The sequence below is a fragment of the Littorina saxatilis genome, linkage group LG11, assembly GCF_037325665.1.
Source record: "Littorina saxatilis isolate snail1 linkage group LG11, US_GU_Lsax_2.0, whole genome shotgun sequence".
NCBI classification, from domain to species: domain Eukaryota; kingdom Metazoa; phylum Mollusca; class Gastropoda; order Littorinimorpha; family Littorinidae; genus Littorina; species Littorina saxatilis.
The window spans coordinates 9,197,342-9,218,448 of NC_090255.1; the positions used below are offsets into that span (position 1 = coordinate 9,197,342).

The 21,107-nt window shown below is 39.6% G+C and overlaps 2 protein-coding genes across 2 annotated transcripts in view; both read left to right on the top strand.

Annotated features, from left to right (window-relative positions):
- LOC138980656 (uncharacterized) overlaps window positions 1–4,041 on the top strand; it is a 118,454-nt gene extending 114,413 nt beyond the window's left edge. Inside the window, exon 24 of the mRNA XM_070353566.1 lies at window positions 1–4,041. This exon is cut by the window's left edge and continues 433 nt beyond it. The gene's annotated coding sequence lies outside the window, so the exon portion shown is untranslated.
- Window positions 4,042–11,243: 7,202 nt separating this feature from the next.
- The window catches only part of LOC138979684 (uncharacterized), a 41,218-nt gene continuing 31,354 nt past the window's right edge, over window positions 11,244–21,107 (top strand). Inside the window, exons 1-2 of the mRNA XM_070352404.1 lie at window positions 11,244–11,262; window positions 11,472–11,640. Coding sequence (XP_070208505.1) covers window positions 11,261–11,262; window positions 11,472–11,640 — 171 coding nt within the window. The 5' untranslated portion in view covers window positions 11,244–11,260. The remainder of the gene's footprint in view (window positions 11,263–11,471; window positions 11,641–21,107) is intronic.

Here is a 21,107-nt window from a genome sequence, read left to right on the forward strand (position 1 = left end):
TGTGGAGTGCTCAATTCTCCACTTCTCAACGGAGATTTTGACCTTCAGTTTTGAGTATCATTGCCTGTTACTCAGAACCATTCTAACATTCAGAATCACGAATATCAAGTGCTGGACTCTCCTTTGAACAGAGATTCTGTGCAAAAGACAATGTGCTGTTGACACTAAGTTGAAGGATATGTGTGTTTAAGAAGGATCACATTATACAGTTGAATGATGTGTGTGTTGAATAAGGATTGTTAAATAACGTTAAATAATGCAGTTGAATGATGTGTGTGTGTTGAAAAGGGATGGTCAAATAAGGATAAGATAATACAGGTGAGGAAATGATTCATTTAGATCCCTTTCCATCTCCCCCCCTCCCCATTTTGGTCCACACTCACTAGGGGGGAAAGGGCATCTGATTGAGAACTGGATAATAGAATCAGAGACTGTAGATTACACGGACTGTGTACTCTACAGTCGTGACTGTGTACTTTACAGTCTCTGATAGAATGAAGTCGTTAGTGTCACTGTCATTTCAATTTTCTGTACAATAAGGAAAATAAAGTCGGTCAATATTGAGTCCAAAGTTCTTCCGTCCACAACGGTGTACAGAAAATATGTCCTTGTTGACTCAGTTTTAGCCAACTGGTGGAACGTTTTCAACAACCCGTATTCAATGAAAATTAGTAATTAGTTTTTACATCAGCTGGTTACTTCATACTGGGAAATTCATAGCATAATACGCTGTTTATGTGGTGTTTTTGAGAAAAAAATCTGTTTTACTCAGTCGGCTTTTTATTGGTTGATCAACGAAAGTGAAAGGCAGCAACAAATACTTTTCATTGATACGGAATCTGAATATTCAAACCTTTCCTTATCCCGCTACGAACGGGGATGCGCATAGGGCCGCAAATGTTCAAACCATGAAAATATGAATTTAAAAATACTGCTGGTGTGATGTGTGTTTACAACAAACGAACAAAAAGAGAGAGAAATGTACATTTAGATAATAAATATCGGTGCTCATTATCTATGGGTACCGTCTAATCTGGCATACCCAGTTACGTATAATCTTAGAAACTTTTTTTTTTTAACATGAACCTGAAAATTGAATCCTTGGACATGTCGATGTAAATGTGTAATTGATTTGAAATAAATGTCGTGGAAATACCTTTCGAAATCAGAAGTATGACGATTTTTGTTATTGATTTAAAAAACAAACTCCAAAATTCCAACACACATTTTCTGTGGTCGTCAAGTATTGACGACATTGAGAATACACACCGACGCAGATAAGCTTACTTTCTTTTCCCCCCGTGAAAATGAAAAAGAGAAACGCAAAAGTAAAATTAGCAAAGAATGTCGCCAGCTTCGAATCAGATCGATATATGACAACGAAAGGCAGATGGGAAACGTTAAAACGTGAATTCCGAGATGAATATATAGACCATACCACGAACTGTGACTAAAGCTGATCCACCAAGAAAACGCAACAAACAATTGCTAGACATCGGGTGATTTTATTATTTACGGTTTTGTTGTTATTGTACATTTGTGACCCTCCACCACGAAATGAGTCGCATGTCACCTTTGCATGATTTTCATATTTTTACATTTTCCTAAAGAGTTTTTTATGCTCTATCCAGTGGTGAAAACCGTTTTAGAAAAGACCAAAAACTGATTGAGTTACAAGCCTGTGACTAAGGTGACCCTCACACTGTTACAAGACACTCCCCGGACTTATATTAAGCCCAGCGCAGAACCGCGCGAGGTGACATGCGACTCATTTCGTGGTGGAGGGTCACATTTAAGAGAAACAGCTGATGGTTTTTTATTTTTTATTTTTTAATTTATTTTTTTGTTATTTGGGGGGGTGTCTGTTAGTCAAAATCAGCATTAAATAGTATGTGTATAAAACTCACTAAAAGTAATTTTAGCAAAAATCGGGGATTTCAGGATCCTTTATCTGAAGAAATGAATTGAAAATGATTTCATGTAGCTCCCAGGTGGAATATAGACTATTTTTGAGATTTGAAAGACATTCAGATTGGCTGCGTCAGCAGTTTTTGTGCCTTGACACTGATTACAACGATAATGACGTCACTCGCCGCGTCGCTTGCCAAAAGTGGATCCACGGTGTCTCACTTGGGAGAGAATTGTATCTGTATTTTCAGTAAAGCGTTGTTTTGCTGAATTGTTTATATTTTTTAAATGTATGAGGTATGTCTAGTTAGTTACATAAATTGATTTGTTTTCATTATTGCCTGTTGTTGGTTGTTTATACATTTTTATTTTGTGATATAAATCGAAATATTGATCATCGTTTTTCCCATGTGTCTCATACAGAGACCGATATTGTGTTGGTTTTGTTGTGCACGTGTTTGATGTCTGTACCATTGATTTTTTTTATAACGTACTCAAAATTGCACCGTCTAAGTCAGGGATTGGCTTGGGTTTTGTCCACTAGAGGTCCATTGACTGACTCAGCCATGAATCAATCAGTCATTTTGCAAACCAATCAGTCAAGAAAAAAACTTTCCTTCCGCCACGGGACTAAAAAAAACAAACTGAATGACCCCCATCCAATGATGTTGGTTGCATTGTTTTTCTTTTTCGACAAAATAAGACGAGCTGACTGACTGCTGCATGTCTATCGGTCAACTGACGGATTGAGACCCATGTGTGTCGGTCTTTTCCGAATTTAACATGGCAAAAGACCGATGACCGACGCCCAAGCCAATCCCTGCGTCTTCAAGAGTGTGTATGAAAGAGAGAGAGAGAGAGAGAGAGAGAGAGAGAGAGAGAGAGAGAGAGAGAGAGAGAGAGAGAGAGAGAGAGAGAGAGAGAGAGAGAGGGAGAGTTTTCTTGACTTTTATCCCGAGTAATACTTCAGGTTGTGAAATGAAAAATGTCAGTACTTGCTGCTGGTGCTAAGTCGTCACATCTGTTCACTAACTAATTTCTTGTGTTTCATGATTATTGGATGTGTTGTATGCCTTTAAAACATTGCACGAGCATTTGCCTAAAATCGGTATTCATTATTCACAGGCATGTTTTCTTTCTCCATTGCTGCAACGTGGTTAAAAAAACCCACTTGTTTGTGTCAGCGAGTGGTTTTCGCGTGTGTACTTCCTGTGTGTGTTTGTGTGGATGCGCGGGACGGGCGTGTGTGTGTGTGTGTGTGTGTGTGTGTGTGTAATTGATAGTATCATGATTGTGTTTTATTATCGCGGCGGTTTCGCTGACGGAAACGTCGTAAAGCCACAGGAAAAGATATTTAAAGTCTCAAATGTTTGGGGTCAGACGTGATAGTTTTTTGTCCTTTATTTTAAATGTTATCTATATGCAGTGTTGTGATTTTTGTTGTGATAAATTTTCGAATTCCGTCCAAATAGTCGCGGCATTTATTATTTGTCATAAATAATAGTAACACGTTTTTCTCCGTCCATAAATGTCTACGTGGCAGTGACTGTGTGTGTGAGTATGTGTTGAGGGTATGTGTGTGTGTGTGGGGGGGATATTGTACTTAAATTTGAATCACTGTTAAAACATTTATTTTTAAGTTATTCTGAAACGTGCATGGCATTTTTCGTCGAATGTTTTCTTCTCTTTTCAATTTTGCCCTTGAGAAAAGTGTCTACGTGCATGTGCCTGTGTCGCGTGCGAAACTGATTAAAATAGATGAGTGTCTTCTTCTTCTTCTAGTCGATCACTCAGATGAAAACGCCGGTTCTCCGCGCAAATGTTGCCGTGCGCTGTAGGTCGTCCAGACTGCCATAGAGCTTCCCTTGCACCGTGGTCGCCTCCGCCCAGATCTGGCTCCTGAGGCCATCGTGTTGTGGGCAAGTCTGCAGCAGGTGTCCCGTTGTCATGCTGCCTGTTGAGTGTCTGAAGAGATGAGATTGCAACATTACTTTTCCTCAGTCTTCTCAAGTGAATGAACACAGGAAAACACCTGTGATATCGTCACTGAGGGGTGTGTTTGTTTGTGTGCCTGATTGAATCATTTCTCCACACTGTCCTTGAATAAAAACACTTTCTAGTACTAAAAAAAAACACAGCTAAAAACACACACACACACACATTTGCAGACTCCTCCTCAGTGAAGCACGGCACACACACACACACACACACACACACACACGCGCGCACGCTCGTACACATGCACACATACACACACTAACACTAACCCCCCCCCCCACAGACACACACACAACAACAACAACAACAACAACAACAAAACAGACAAGCGAAACAAGGACACAGTCCCTCAATATTGTGTGAAGAAAAAAAAAGTGCCAAAATATTGATAAAAGAAATAAACGTACCTAACCTGGTTACTGGTGTGTTTTCTTTTTATTTAAACAATCCCTCAAGTACAAACAACTCGACGCACTGTCTGAGATTTGGCCAGGCTTTTACCTGGGATAATCTATAAATCCACTTGGACACATACCAAAAATGAACAGCCTGCAGGGTGCTCTCTGGACACAGTCATTTGGTTGTTGGGTGTGAATTCATTTCTTCAACGAACTCCAATGGTATTTAATGGAATTATTTCACGAAATAGTGATCGCTTTTAGCGTATTATCAACTCATGTCCCTGAAAGGAAAATTTCCTGTGAGGACGTTAATGACCCCCTAGATTGAGATTGAAACAGTGATCTGTAAAAGAAGAAGTCAGCATGTTGACTTTCGGTATGTATGCAAGCCAAATAAAAATATATGTGGGTTTAGGGTAACCCGACCGACCCTATTTTTTACCGCCGACCCTAAAATTTGTTTTTCATTTCTAAAAAAAAACCAAAAAAACTTTTGGCACATTTTGCGAACCATACTGAGACTAAGGAAAGTAACCTCCTTTAAAATCGACTACATTTACAAAATCAAAAAAAACACACACAAAACTTGACTAAATGTAAAAAAGAAGAGCCGACCTACCGACCCTATCTTTTTTCACGTCCATATATTTTTGTTTGGCCTTAGCTTGACTGTAAAAGCTTAGAACGTGTCCATAAGCAGCCTGCTTGTTATTGTTCTATAATCATTGTTTTTGTCTGAAACGTGTGTACAGAGAAAATGAATTAAAAACCCGCTTAAACCAATGTAAAAGTTTGGCCAAATCTGTGCCGATCTGTTTCCACGGAAACGATTGTGACTTTAAATAACGTTTTGTTTCGCCTGTTTCAGTATTCAAATTCTTCAGATCTGGTTTTAACTTGTATCAGGTTCGCAGGTTTTAGTGTTGTCATTTGTGACCCTCCACCACGGAATGAGTCGCATGTCACCTCGCGCGGTTCTGCGCTAGGCTCAATATAAGTCCGGGCCGGTGTGACGTTTTCATCTTTCGCCGTGTTGATATTTCGCTTCTCGGCCTCGTTGATCTAGTATAAACTCTACACTGAACAAAAAAACACCCTTCGATAGTACTGATGAGCGACCTTGTGTACCTTACATTCATGGGGCCAAATTTGTCCAACCAATTTGTTTTATTTAACTTAGAAATTTGATTCATCCTAAAATGTTTTCCTTCTTACTCAAGGGACGTAACCACTCAGTAGACGTTTTCGAAGAATTCGATTTTTGGGGTGAAATCTATTAAAATTTACCACCAATTTTCTTCACATGCAAGAAACTGACATGCTTTTCGTCCATAAATAATTTCACTTCTTAATTTTACCAGTAAACAACATTTCAGTCTTGAGTATATATGTCGAGGGGGAAATATGTACACAGGCGAAAGATGAAATCGTGACACCGGGGGGGGACTTGTGGTAACAGTGTGAGGGTCACCTTAGTCACAGGTTTATAACTCGAAAAGTGTTCGCTCTTTTCTGAAACGGTTTTCACCACTGGATAGAGCGTAAAACACTCTTTAGGAAAATGTAAAAATATGAAAATCAAGCAAAGGTGACATGCGACTCATTCCGTGGTGGAGTGTCACATTTAATAAGGAACCCTCTCAAATGTTCTGTTACCCTGTGAATTTGGTTGTTGTATTTGTTGAGGTTTTTTTCCTTGTGCAATTTGTACAATGATTAGTTACCAGTTTCACTTCATAGAAATTTGCACATCACAGTTCTCCGACTATACACACTTTAGTTTTAGACCAAGGTTTAACGTAGGTTACTGTTTGGGATACTGTGTAACCAACATGCCAAGGTTTAACATAGGTTACTGTTTGTGATACTGTGTAACCAACAGGCCAAGGATTAACATAGGTTACTGTTTGTGATACTGTGTAACCAACATGCCAAGGTTTAACATAGGTTACTGTTTGTGATACTGTGTAACCAGCATGCCAAGGTTTAACATAGGTTACTGTTTGTGATACTGTGTAACCAACATGCCAAGGTTTAACATAGGTTACTGTTTGTGATACTGTGTAACCAGCATGCCAAGGATTAACATAGGTTACTGTTTGTGATACTGTGTAACCAACAGGCCAAGGATTAACATAGGTTACTGTTTGTGATACAGTGTAACCAGCATGCCAAGGATTTTGGTCCCAAACATTAAAACTTGCATCTTGAAGATTTTGTGTGTTTGTTTGTTTATTTGGTGTTTAACGTCGTTTTCAACCACGAAGGTTATATTGCGACGGACTTTGTGTGTGTGTGTGTGTGTGTGCCACGGTGTGTGTGTGTGTGTGAGTGCCACGGTGTGTGTGTGTGTGTGTGCGCGTGTATGTGGGTACGTGCTAGCGCGCGTGTGTGTGTATGTGTGTGTGTGCGTGCGTGTATGTGTGTGTGTGTACGTGTGTGTGCGTGCGTGTGACGTGGATACGTGCTAGCGTGCGTGTGTGTGTGTGTGCGCGTGTGTGTGGGTACGTGCTAGCGTGTGTGTGTTTTTGTTTTTGTTTTCTTGAAGGTCAACATGTTTTTTCTCTCTCTATCTGTGTTCATCAATCTCTGTCCAACTCACGCTCTCTCTCCTTCTCTCACTCCCCCCCCCCCCCTCCCTCTCCCTCTCTCCTTATCCCTCGACCCCTCTCTCTCTCTCTCTCTCTGGAAAAAAACCCATAAGTACTACCGTGGGACACCAATGTCAGTTTCTCTTCCCCAGTGCACTTTCTGTCTTACCCACAGATACTCTCCACCTTGAAACCCTAGACCCTCCGAAAAGAAAACATTACTCAGATTATTTTAGACTGGGACAAAATCTTCATTCCGGGTAGTCCTTAATCTTAATCCTTAGTCTACCCCGTAATTATTACAACGACAAACCTCCAACGACGTCACTCCACTGTACTGTTAATACCCCACCGAAACGCACCCGAGTAGTTTTCCTCAACGACAAAAAAAGCTATTAATGTAAACAGAACAATCTACCGACCCTGTTAAACACTGGAATTCCGGGTATGCCCCGAGCTGCTTTGAAGGCGGAGAGCTATTTTTAGCGCTGTGAAGAATAATGACCGAGGAGTCGGTGTTGCCCGGGTATAATAATCATGCGCGATTCTTCACCGGAATTCCGGGTACGCCAAGACCTGCTTTTGTTTCATTTATTTCCAAGCTTTAAAGATCAACTGAGCTGGTTACACACGGATATATCGTGCAGGATTTTAATTAGTCTTTAATGCAGACTGCGTCATAATTTCAGTTGTTTTGTACTCTGACATGATTGTAGTTATTTTTCACATGGCAATTTCTAAAGTTGAAATTGTAAAAGTGTAGTTGAAACAAAAATGTCGGCGGCCGGTTTGGATATATCAATTTCTATTGTTCTTGGTACAAAATTAGCAAAACGTGGTCTACACTAGACTTTAAACGAAAAGTGGACATTGACTCGATTGATAATTTCAGAGTTGTGTACGTCAGTGTATTATACAAAAGAAGAGTTAAATAAAAAGAAAACACACCAGTAACCAGGCTGGGTACGTTTAAATCAATATTTCGGCATGTCCGTAACTGCCTTCCGCTCAGTTAAGTCACCACCGAATGGTAGACACTGACAGACGACATTTGGTAGCACTGACTGCCAGCTTCTGAGCAAACACGATGTGTTACTCCGGGCCATACCCCCCGCCCTCCATGGAACTTCTTGACCCCAACATATTGGGTGGGGAGTTTGCCCAGTCGGTAGAGGCGCTAGCTTTAAAACCGGTTGTTACTATCAGCGTGGGTTCAACCCCCAAGCCGTTTGGCGCGGGATGTGTGTCCCAGAGTCAACTTTGTGCAGTGTGACTCTCTTCGGTTTCCGAACACCCCCGTGTGCACGCATGCGCACGAAAACTGAGATCCCAGGGTCACAGCGAAAGTCTTAGGCCTTGGAAAGACGAATACTGACATGAATGCAAAAATATGAAGCCCCGGTGTCCGGTCAGTCGGCCATCAGCCCATACAGTAACCATTACAGCACTGTTACTGACCCAAGACGACCCAACCCGGTCCCTGGCCCATTTCAGGTCTCCTTTAGCAGCCGGCAGCCAGCTGTCTACAACCCCCCCCCCCCCCCCCCTGCATTTTTATTTTGTTTATACACTGAAGCCGGGTTTTCCCGTCTCACATGCCCCTAATGGCTTTGCCGTGAGAGTTTAAAGCTTACATTTCTCTCTCTTGCCTTCTTCAGGATGGTATGAGAAGAATGGAATGGCATGGAATAAAAAGAAGTGTTAATCAAGATTGTATATGATGATATTGTATGAAGTTTATTGACACCACAGGGACCAAGGTTTGCCTGCATTTACATCAACAAATCGCAAACACCATTATCAAAAACACCTAGAAAGACTTCTTCTTCTTCTTCTTCGGCGTTCCAGACCTAGAAAGACAATGGCTTGAACAAGAAAACAATTATGAAAGCCATACTTTACCGTCACCCCCCCCCCCCCTACCCGGGCCATCCCCCCCCCCCAAAAAAAAAAAAAAAAAAAAAACCTGGACAACCCCCGAAAAACACCCCACCTCCCTAAAACGATCCCCAAACAAACAAACCAATGATAACACTTATAATAATAAAAATTAAAAAGCCACCCCCCTCCCCCTCCCCTGTGAACGTGTCATTATTCATGACTGTTCAAAGCAAGGAAGACTTTGAACCATGACGTGTTCAAAATTAAAACTGACATACATCAAAACACTTGTCAAACGCAGAAACTAGGTCTATGGTTGTGGCTTTCTGTGACCTTCATATACACTTCCCTATCGATTGCTGGACTCGCCGACTGACACTCTAGTACAATATATGTTTTTGTACGGAAGTCTGACGTAACCGCTGATCTCAAAATACACTTCGGGTTTAATGGTTTCAGATCAGCGTTACATTGACGAGGGAAATAACCGAAACCAAATCCGGCTGCCAGCTTTTACCGTACTTACGTCATAACTGAGTGCTCACTGCGTGCACGACCACGCATGAAAACGATCTTCGGGAAACCACAGAGATAAAAGTTAAAACTGACCAGGCCTACGTTAAGTTCCACTTCAAAAGCTTTCTACAGTTACTGGACTGATCTTCAGTATTTGAGTTCTGAAGCTAGACTTGATAGGCCGCTTTCATTTCAACTACTGGACCCACGAAGGTTGCTCTTCAAAAACTATTGACGATTACTGACTGGATTGATCTTATTTGTGTTCTGAAGCTAGACTTGATAGGACTTTTATTTTCTGACTACTGGATCCACGTTCGGTCAGTTGCTCTTCAAAAACTTTTACGATTTACAGGACTGAACTTACTTTGTGTTCTGAAGCTACATTCGATAAGAATATATCGAAGCATTGTCATTATTTCTTGCCAGTTGGTGTTTGTTTCGTGAACTATAAAAATCCATCAGTGACCAGTGAGACTAATATCTGAGTGAAGTCAGTTTATCAATGCAGATTCTGTGAGCTGTGATTCGGAGTAAGTATAGACGCTGAAATACTGAATAAAAAACCCAAGAAAGGTAGGTTGTTGGAACGTTTGTTATTGACAAAACAATACATTCACAAATATTTCGACCCAACGGTCTTTTAAGTGAACAGACAAACAAATATTCACACAAATCTTTTCTTTCGCCCACACGTCAGGAAGCCGAGCGAATGAATGAAAAAAAGACCGTTGTGAATGTATTGTTTTGTCAATAACCAAACGTTCACCTCTTGTTTTTTTAATCTGAATTTTGGAACGTTGGCAGTCTCTTTGTTTTTGGATTTGCTGAAATACTGAAACAAATCCAGAAACAAAGAGACTGCCAACGTTCCAAATTTCAGAATAAAAAAACCCCAAGAAAGGTAAGTTGTTGGAACGTTTGTTATTGACAAAACAATACGTTACAGTCACAAATATATTGACTTAACGGTTTTTTAAGTGCACAGACAAACAAACAGTAACAAGAACTTAGCTTGATGGAATGAACGGCCGCTTGTTTGTGACTTTCCCAACAAGCGGCCGTACATTCCATCAAGCGGCTAAGTTCTTGTTACTAATTGTTTTTCTGTGCATTTAAAGGACGTTGGGTCGATATGTTTTAGATTGTAACGCATTGTTTTGTCAATAACAAACGTTCCAACAACTTACCTTTCTTGTTTTTTGATGCTGAAATATACAAATTACAACACTTGCGAAACACGGCCAAAGCCAGAAAATTAATTATCAGTTGTAGTTATTTGACTCTTTTTAATATACTATTATTATTATTATTATTATTATTATTATTATCATTATTATTATTATTATTATTATTATTATTATTATTATTATTATTATTATTATTATTATCATTATCAATATTGTTGTTGTTAAAGTTTTTGTTGTTGTAATTGTTGTTGTTGTTGTCGATGTTTTTGTTGTTTAATTATCAAGTTATTTCACAAACACACACATACATACACACACATACAGTACACATATACATACGCACACTCTGACACACACTGACAAACACACAGACACACACCCACACCTACACACACACACTAACACACACACACACACACACACACATTGCATACACACTCACTCACTATGACAGGCCTAAACTGTCACTCACACACTCAGCGACACGCCCATACACTGACACACACTGACACACACTTCTTCTTTTATGTTAAACGTTCTTCTTTTGCACTTTAGTCTTTCGGAGAAACTGACTATGGATTTGTCCTGCCCGCATGCCGCCTGTGTGTGTCAGTGTGTGTCGCACGGAATGAATACGGTACTTCTTGAAGGGAAAAAACTCGAGACGCATTTCTGAAACAGACTCTGAGTTATCGGTTCCTTACTATCTTCACTCAGCGGAAGTGAGAAAATTGTGTTGAAGAAATAGTACCCCCAAATACTTGATGATTATTGCATGTATGTCGTCTTTTCTTTTTCTTTTTGAGACGTTAACTTAATCGTTTATTTGTGTGGAACGGAGAATAATTTCTTTTCTGTGAGAGATCAAGACTGATTTTTTCAGCGTAGGAATACACGCTTGCGAAAGTGGAGTCTCAGTTCATGGCAATGGTAGGAAAGTGCTGAGGATCTTTGTGCTGGTGTGAACTTTTCGTTCTTTATTTCAGGTTTTCTGTGGTTTTAGTGTTCAGTGTCAACCAGGATATACCGAGGGTTGACAACAGACAGTTCTGTGTGATGCCTTGGAGGATTATTTGCGGCCTTGTGGCTTTGTTTGTATTAACGAGCGCCCAACAGAATGGAGGTAGACATCGATGGGACGACTGGAATAGCGAGGTAAGGGAACAAAAAACAAACACTTGGATCATTTTATCTCATTCCTCTAAAAAACATGCCCATTTTCACGTTGACATTTTTTTCGTTTGTATCGTCTGCGAGGAAAAGAATCAGTAGCTCATGTTTTTTTTCGTTTCTTCTCGTGATCTTGCTGTTTTGTGACTTGTTTGTTTTTCATTTTCGCTTCTCTTCACTGCTTTTGGGGTCACGCACGCATTCTACGTAGTTTGTACCTGTCCAGTCATTTGGAACACCGAAGAGTTAGTCTTGACTAGTATTCTGAGAGTAAGATTCGTCTCTTTTCGGGAATTTCTGATGATGTGATGCTGTTTTTGTTATGCACTTTAATTAAAGTTTAAACCCATTCACCGAATCGACGTAAGGATTCAGGTATTTACTTCATTCACTGATAGTGATACTGATTCAGCGTTTTAAATTTGACAATGGTGGGAGGGCTGGTGGGATGTAGAGGAGTGTTAGGTACGTATTTTGATGGGTAGGAACGAGTGAAAAATGTCATGAATGTGCACAGAGTTTTGACGTTTTAGTCAGTTGATTTGTTCACAGCTCTTTTGTAATTAAAGATGCTGTCTTGTCCATTCATTGAATAATGATTGTCCTTTTGACAAATTTAACTGACATTGATCAGTGTATCACTATCAGTCACCCGTCTCTACTTTTACTGGCACCAGTGCATCACTCATTTGTTCAGTGTCTCTGATATTTACTAATGTGTGAGTAATTAATGTTCGGCATACAGTGAACATTTAGAATAGGAGAGTTAACTTCAATTTATTTTTCTTTCTGTCACTGTCACACTCACAGTGTCAGTCACGTCGGTTTTTTTTTAATTGAAGATTTGATTTAAACAGATGCTGTCTTGTCCTTTTGACCAGTTTAACTGACATTAGTGTATCAGACAAACTTCAATGGGCATTACTCATTTGCTGTCACTGACTCAGTGTCTCTAAATCTAAGGCCAAAAAAAAAAAATTGTCTGTTTAGGGTAACCCGACCGACCCTATCGATTTGGCGCCGACCCAAAAACTTTTTTTGATTTCAAAAAAAAAAAAGAAAAAAAAAGAGGTAAAAATGCTAAAAAGAGACATTTGGCGTTTCTTTCTCTCCCTTTCTCTCTGTTTTATTTATACGTTAGTTTTGAAACATGTATTCATCAAATATAAGAAGTGAATGTTCAGCCAACATTTACACACACAAAAAAAAAAAAAAAAAAAAAAAAAAAAAAAACCTACCTACCTACCGACCCTACTTTTTTTGGTCATGTTACCCTAAACAGACAATTTTTTTTTTTGGCCTAATGTAAGTCTTGTTAATATTCGCCATAAAGTGAACATTTTGAATGGGAGAGTTAAGTCAATTTGCTTTTCACTCACTTTCAGTGTCAGTCAGCTAATCAGTATTCATTTGTATTCAAATTTCAATGTGCGCATGTATACATGAACTGGTGATTGTACAGTATAATGTATTGAGGTCTAACGAATGACGTCTCACAACGTTCGTGGTCGTCCTTGGCTCAAGAAAGCCGCCGCGATCATTGCGCAGACGACATTTCTGGACCGCCAATATTTTTTGTGCGCATCACGCGCTCCACATAAATCTGCCGGAAACAGAGCAATTGGGAAACCTGGATACCATCCATCTGATGGGCTTTCTCTGTCTTGTAATGCATCCACACACACACACATTCGTCGCGATATAACCTTCGTGGTTGAAAACGACGTTAAACACCAAATAAAGAAAGAAATCCACACACACACACACACACACACACACACACACACACACACACACACACACACACACACACACTATTTAATATGCTTAACATGGGAAATCTTTTAATGAGTATCAAATTTCGTGGCCCAGTGGACTAAGTTGATTCTGCACCACTGTGTCAATTAATGTTACTTTCCCAGTGTCACTGGGCGCTCCTTCAAATCGCTAATCACGCAGTCAGAAAGGAAGTGTTGCTCAACTTACTGACAGTGACACTGACAGGGTTCAGTATGAAATTGAAAGACACGTTTTGAGAAAAACCTAGGCCTAGTACAGCCCTGAAAGTCCCAAAAATTGTGTATTAGCCTTTGGCTAATGATTCTGAAATATTACCAGCCAGAGAGCAAACTTTACTAGCCAAACCAACAATTTGTTTCAGCAACTTTACTCGCATTTGGCGAGTAGATGAAGATGGCATGACTTTGTGTATGGAGGTAGACGTTCCATGTTAAGGCCTGGCAGCTCAGTTAGTGATGGTAGAGCCCTGGACTTATGATCCTTGGGCCAGGGATTCCAATCCCAGCCTGAACGAGCCAAGGTCAACTTTATGTCCAGATTTAAAGATGGTATCCATGTCCCAACTCCTTGTCAATGTCACTCCTGTGGCACGAAAAGTACTAAAACTAAAAGACATTTTTCGTCCTGCCAGAACACAGGTGGCTGATGACAATTGAAGTAAAAACACACACACCTGCCCTGGGTATTAAACTAAAATCGTTCTTGCTGCAAGCTTTAACAGTTGAGTGGAAGGAAGCGATCCAAATGTCCAGCCATGGGATGATATTGATAGTGGTACGGATATAGAGTAAAAGTAATGATAAAAACTTGTCCCTGTGTATTGTTGTTTGTAATTTTTACACGGAGTGGCTGATGACATGACAGTCAGGTTTAAAGTTATCAATTTGATGTTCAAATTGTTACGTACTGTATTACTATCAGTAATAGTATTACAGTTACACACTTTATTTATTGACACAAACAGTGTTGCACCAGTAGCACTACAAACAGTCAAATAATAACGTTCTTGTGTTGGGGTTGCTCACACAGTTCAGTTCAATGTTTTACGCAATGAATTAATTAATTGACAGAGATGTTGGTTCATCTGTGACACGCTAATTGAGTTGATGTTCATACTTTTACAACTACACCATTAATTCATTGACAGAAACAGTGTAGCAGCAGTCCTCATCCCCCCCCCCCCCCCCCCCCCCAAATAGAATGGTTTGGCAAAATAATACTCCGAAAGGAAGAACAGTTGTGTGTTTCAGGGAGTGATGAAAGACTTGAACGTAAGGAAAGTTTGGAATGAAAACAGCAAAGTGATTGTGCTGGCAGCAAGGCTGCAGCGTAAGATTAATTGGAAGGGAGCCAGGACTTGAAAAACGCAATCTGTTACTAGCGTTAGACTGTCTTAGAAATAGAAGTTTGAGACTAGAGAGAAAGCCTGCAGCCTGGCATGCTGGCTATCTCTGGATGATAGCTTTTTAGTGAAACTTTTCTCTCCCCTTGGAGATGGATAGAGTGAGTGTTGGTGTACTTGTGATGTCTGTCCATCTGTCATTCACTGGGATCTGTGTGTGTGGGTGTATACTTGTCTGTCCATCTGTCATTCACTGGGATCTGTGTGTGTTGGTGTATACTTGCCTGTCATTCAGTGATTCACTGGGATCTGTGTGCGTTGGTGTATACTTGCCTGTCCATCTGTCATTCGCTGGGATCTGTGTGTGTTGGTGTATACTTGCCTGTCCATCTGTCATTCACTGGGATCTGTGTGTGTGGGTGTATACTTGCCTGTCCATCTGTCATTCGCTGGGATCTGTGTGTGTGGGTGTATACTTGCCTGTCCATCTGTCATTCACTGGGATCTGTGTGTGTGGGTGTATACTTGTCTGTCCATCTGTCATTCGCTGGGATCTGTGTGTGTGGGTGTATACTTGTCTGTCCATCTGTCATTCACTGGGATCTGTGTGTGTTGGTGTATACTTGCCTGTCCATCTGTCATTCAGTTCACTAGGATATCTGTGTGTGTGTTGGTGTATACTTGCCTGTCCATCTGTCATTCACTGGGATAGATCTGTGTGTGTTGGTGTATACTTGCCTGTCCATCTGTCATTCGCTGGGATCTGTGTGCGTTGGTGTATAGTATACTTGCCTGTCCATCTGTCATTCACTGGGATCTGTGTGTGTTGGTGTATACTTGCCTGTCCATCTGTCATTCGCTGGGATCTGTGTGTGTTAGTATATACTTGCCTGTCCATCTGTTATTCGCTGGGATCTGTGTGTGTGGGTGTATACAAGTTTGCCTGTCCATCTGTCATTCGCTGGGATCTGTGTGCGTTGGTGTATACTTGCCTGTCCATCTGTCATTCGCTGGCATGTGTCATTCACTGTGTTACTGTTAGTTTTAGGCAGGTGTACACCTGCATGCATACAGTTTACAAATACTGTACAGTGGAACCCCCCCCGATTAAGACTCCCCCTTTTTAAGACTCCCCCCTTTTAAGACATGATTTTCTCAGATTTTTGGAGGTCTTAAAAGGGGGGTTCCACTGTACACGCATTCACAAATGAAGGAGCTTTGTTGGGAAAACATTATTTCACCAAACATCAAAAGCCACTTGTAGAAGAGAATCCCGTTAGCAGCTGCCGTTTAGTACTTGTCATGATCATAGAGCAAGAGCCGTTGTTTCATGTAAATTACCTTAAATTAGTGAATCACAAAGGGACTCAATGGACGAATGGTTGCCCCAAATCATACATGTGTATGTCTGGCTCACTTACGTGCTGTTGTCATTTTATGTTTGTGCATGTCAATGTCATACACTTACAAGTACACAATGGATACAGAATCTGAGTGTATTACATCAATTTACAAGTGTGGTTTTATTAGAAACAAGCCTATACTATAATACTGCCTATAGACTATAGGACTACATGTACTACTAGTACAGTAGTAGACTGTACACAGTACAGTGGATGCAATTTACATAATTTCAGAGTGTTACTGTTACAAGCCTGGTGTAAACAGTGGGCTGGAGGCAGTGCTCAGAGATTTTGAAAAATTGTAAAGCTGTTTGTGGCTATTATATATATTGAGTTGCAGTGGTCTATTTTTCTAGCAAACAATTTCACAGCTGGTTTCATCTTGATAGCGAATGACTGGAGCCAATGTAGACCTGCCCTGGTAGAACTTTGTGAATACCACTTGCACCATCATACAGACCAATGTCACCAAATGACCAATGCATAGATCTATATATGTAGGGTACTGTGATATTGCTTTTCGTCTTAGCACAATGACAGGTAAAGCAATATCAGCACCGTACATCTGTAGATGAGGCTGTGCCAAAAGGTGCTCTGGGAGACCCCTGTCAAATTTGCACATTGATATTTTGTTTTGTAATCATACATTTTTCCTGATTTAGCCTCACTTAGCTTAAAAGTATATCAAAGATACAACATGCACAACATTAAGGTGCATGTTGGCCTTTGAAAGGGTTAAAATACAAAATAATTACAAGATCCAGGTCCGAATGTTGATCCGGAAGTGGGGACATTTTAGGGGACCCACAAACAACGATTTTTTGTTCTTTATCTTTCAAGTTGAGAGTCATTTTTTTGTAGATGGGTGAAAGAGGAGAGATTCAGCTTTTTAATCAATGTAAAAAGCAGAACAAAATTCTTCCCGAAATGTGTGAAAAACGGTTTTTTTAAAAGCTGTTACGATCGTAACCTATCATGTCAGATGTCACACCAGCAGAAAAGGTTGACGGCAGTGATTTGCTCCAGAAATCTCTCTAGAAGAACACAGAAACAAGTGCTGCAATCTTAGTTTGACGTTTAGCAACGGTGAAAACAGCACTGATTGTTGTATATATTTTATATCAGGCATGTTTTTTACGGAGTAACTTCGTCATGTCAGAGTGTTTCGATCGAACATTTAATAATTCTGGCCGCGATTTTACTTCTACCGGATGTTTGTCGCATCGCAGTAAAAAGACATTCCTTCCCACAATGCCTTTCGCGCACTTTTCCCTCCAAGATGGCATCGATAACACGCAGCGGTAAGTATCAGTTCCATGTCAGCTTTTTCTTGTAAGTTGCGGTCAACAGAAAGTTCCGAAATTTAGCAGTTTTGCCAGAGTAATGGTGGGAATCGCAAACTTAGCCCGTTTGTGGAAAGAAAGGGACATTTTGATCCGTTTTTAGCTGTTCTTTGCTGTTCTTGAATTCAAACTGCTACTGTCGGATGCAACACATGACATCATCATTTGCAGAAAAAATTTGTGTCCATTCTAAAAATTGTTACCTCCGACAGATGAATGGTATGGCTGGCAATCTTTTCTCCAGGCATGATCAATGTTATTGTTTCTGACAGCAATGAAAGAACTTCACCAAATGAATAAACTTGGTTTTTGATCAAAACTGTGCTTTGCTGTTCTTGAATTCAAACTGCTAGTAATTGCTATCTGTCGGATGCAACACATGACATCATCATTGCACTATATTGTGTTCAGTTTCTATCAGCAATCAGTACATTTTAGTTTAAACACCTGCTACATGGTTATATAAATGATACAAGTAAAAATTTGCTCAAATGATATAGGTTTACAACTAATTTTACTTGTCTTTCATGTCCATTGTTACATCCGACAGATTCCCAAAAATTACGATTACACATCATTTTCTCAAAGTCGCTTTACTGAGTTATCTTTTTAAGACTGGAATTGTATGTCCAAATGACTATTCTTTCACATTGTGTAAGTGTTGAAATGATACTGTTACTTTTATTTTCTTATAAAATGTCCCCCTCTGACAGAGCACCTTTTGGCACAGCCTCAGATATATATTGCATTGGTGACATTGGTCTGTATGATGGTGCAAGTGGTATTCACAAAGTTCTACCAGGACAGGTCTACATTGGCTCCAGTCATGTGCTATCAAGATGAAACCAGCTGTGAAATTGTTTGCGGCCCATCTCCAGTTTCAGTTCTAGCAAATAAAATGTCGCTGGCGCCTCCCATAAATCAATATGCCGGCAATGTTAGTTACAGGAGAGTGACGTTAGCTCCAGATTGCCACTAGCTGTGGTGCTGTATCAGGTTTTATTGAATGCCAGAGACACAGAAGTCTGCTGGATCCGTTACCGGTAGTGGTAGTTCTACTAGAAGATTTGAGAAATTGAACATTTTTGAAAAATAGGTTGGATTTTCTCCAGATGTGAGCAAGTTGCTGAGAAAATTGGCTCCATACTTGTACACATGTATACATGTACAAACACAGACATGTCCTTCCGCGTGAGGTTGTGAAGTTACTAATTACATGACTATTTAATTTTTAAAACATCCTCATGGTTTGTTCTTGTCTGAGGACTTCTACTTCCTCCAATGTCCTTTTGAAAGGATCATATATTAACACAATACAGAATAAAATACTGCTCCTCAAGAAAAACGTAACATGTGAGCATGGATCATTGGAAGGGTGTACATGTACTATTGTAATGTATTCCCATATTTTGAGTCACTGCCAATTTGTATCAAATCTTTGCACATTCATTTGATTTATGATGATCATGAGTCACAAGTAAGTTGACATTGTGTTTGCCAAGACAATCAGCAAGGGCCATCAACCATGCACATACTTTCTTTCACAGACCTTGGTACATGTATGTGAGGTCAATTATCAATGTATCATTGTTAAAATCACATTTGCATGGACATATCAGTTATCACGTTATGAAGAAGACCATGCATGTCTCTAGTTCATTGTCTAAAGAGTTGAAATATTCATTATCATCAGCACATTCTTTGGTCAAACTATTGCTCTTCTGTGTGGCATCGACAGGCAATGGCATCTCTATGGTGGAAGAAAGGCGGTACTGAGTTGTATTTTTCACATGCGTTTCATTTTCATTTTCATTTGTTGTTGATTTTTTTTCCGTTTCCTTTTTTTTTTCTTTTTGTTAGAGCTTTTACTACATGTAGTATACTTTTTGTCAGTTGCTTTCTTATTAATTTAGCTGTTTTGCAAAGTTATACTCGCATAATTAATTTTTACAGGGATTGAGATTTCAATGGCTAGATCTTGCTATTTAACTTTAGTAGTTGCTTGGATACGTAACCTCATTAGTTAAAATGGTACTATACACCTTGCTTGTTAAAACCCTATCATTTTACTTTCTGTTGTTGCATCTTATGTTTTAAAACAGCGCAATACTCATGTGAGGAGTCATTTTCAGTCAGATTAGTTTTTACATTAAAAAAAAATTAAATGCTTTTGTGTTTGTTTCCATTCTGAAAATTAAGTAAATCACAAGAGACTGTCTCTCTGAGAAACACATGTTGATTCATCTTGTTATTCAATATTGTGTTTATGAAAGATTTGCCTTTCTTTTATTGAAGGTTTATACGTATACATGTATACAATGTGTTCAAAGCTAGGACTTTGTACACGGGATAGTTGTAACAAGATTGTGTGTACAAACATGTATCCATGCACATACATGTGCATCACCAGTGTATCATTGGACAAGCCTCAAACTTGTGTCTTAACATAATTTAACTTCCTCAAACTTTATGGAGGTTTTTCGTCAGACACTGACATTTAGGTGTGTTTTTCTCTCTCCCAATCAGTGAATTACAATTTACATGCTGCAACTACAATACCATTTATACTAAAGTTTCTATTACGACTAAAGACTCGGAGTTCTCAATCCTGGAGCCTTCTGAATTTGATGCTCTGATCTCTTGTGTTTGGACATTAAAATATTGTTTGAAAAGATATTTTAGGAGCAACAGTAAAATGAACAGCTATTGTAAAAAGTCCCAGTTGTTTCATAAGTTCATTGCTCTGTTTTCATTAAAAACAAGTTGATTCTGTTGATTGAACGATATGATTATTTAATGATTGATTTTGTTCATAGTTTAATACTTTGTTTTAGTTGTACTTTTTGATTTGCCTGTTAAGACTTAATCTTGGCGCATGCAATAGTTTTACAAGGTACACCTTTGCTAGTGGGTTTGGGAGGTTTAGCAGGAAAGTATAGTTTAGCAAGAAAGTATAGTTACCCCCCGCGGGTTAGAGGGAAGAATTTACCCAATGCTCCCCAGCTTCTCTTGTCGTAAGAGGCGACTGACGATTCTGTTTCTCCTTTTACCCTTGTTAAGTGTTTCTTGTATAGAATATAGTCAATGTTTGTAAAGATTTTAGTCAAGCAGTATATATGTAAGAAATGTTAAGTCCTTTGTACTCGAAACTTGCATTCTCCCAGTAAGGTAATATATTATACTACGTTGCAAGCCCCTGGAGCAATTTTTTTGATTAGTGCTTTTGTGAACAAGAAACAATTAACAAGTGGCTCTATCCCATCCCCCCCCCCCCCCCCCCCCTCCCCCGCTTTCCCCGTCGCGATATAACCTTCGTGGTTGAAAACGACGTTAAAGTTTAAACACCAAATAAAGAAAGAAAGGAAAGTATAGTTGAATTTCGTTTTAAGTTTTACTGCAGGTCTGTTCACAAAGACCGACGAGACAGGAAGAGATCATCATTGATTTATAAGATGCTGGTGTTTTGATGGAAATTTAAACTTGGACAAATCTATCAATATAAATGAAAACCGTAATTGTTGGAATTGCACACATTTTCAAAAGATTAGGAAATATGATTATGAG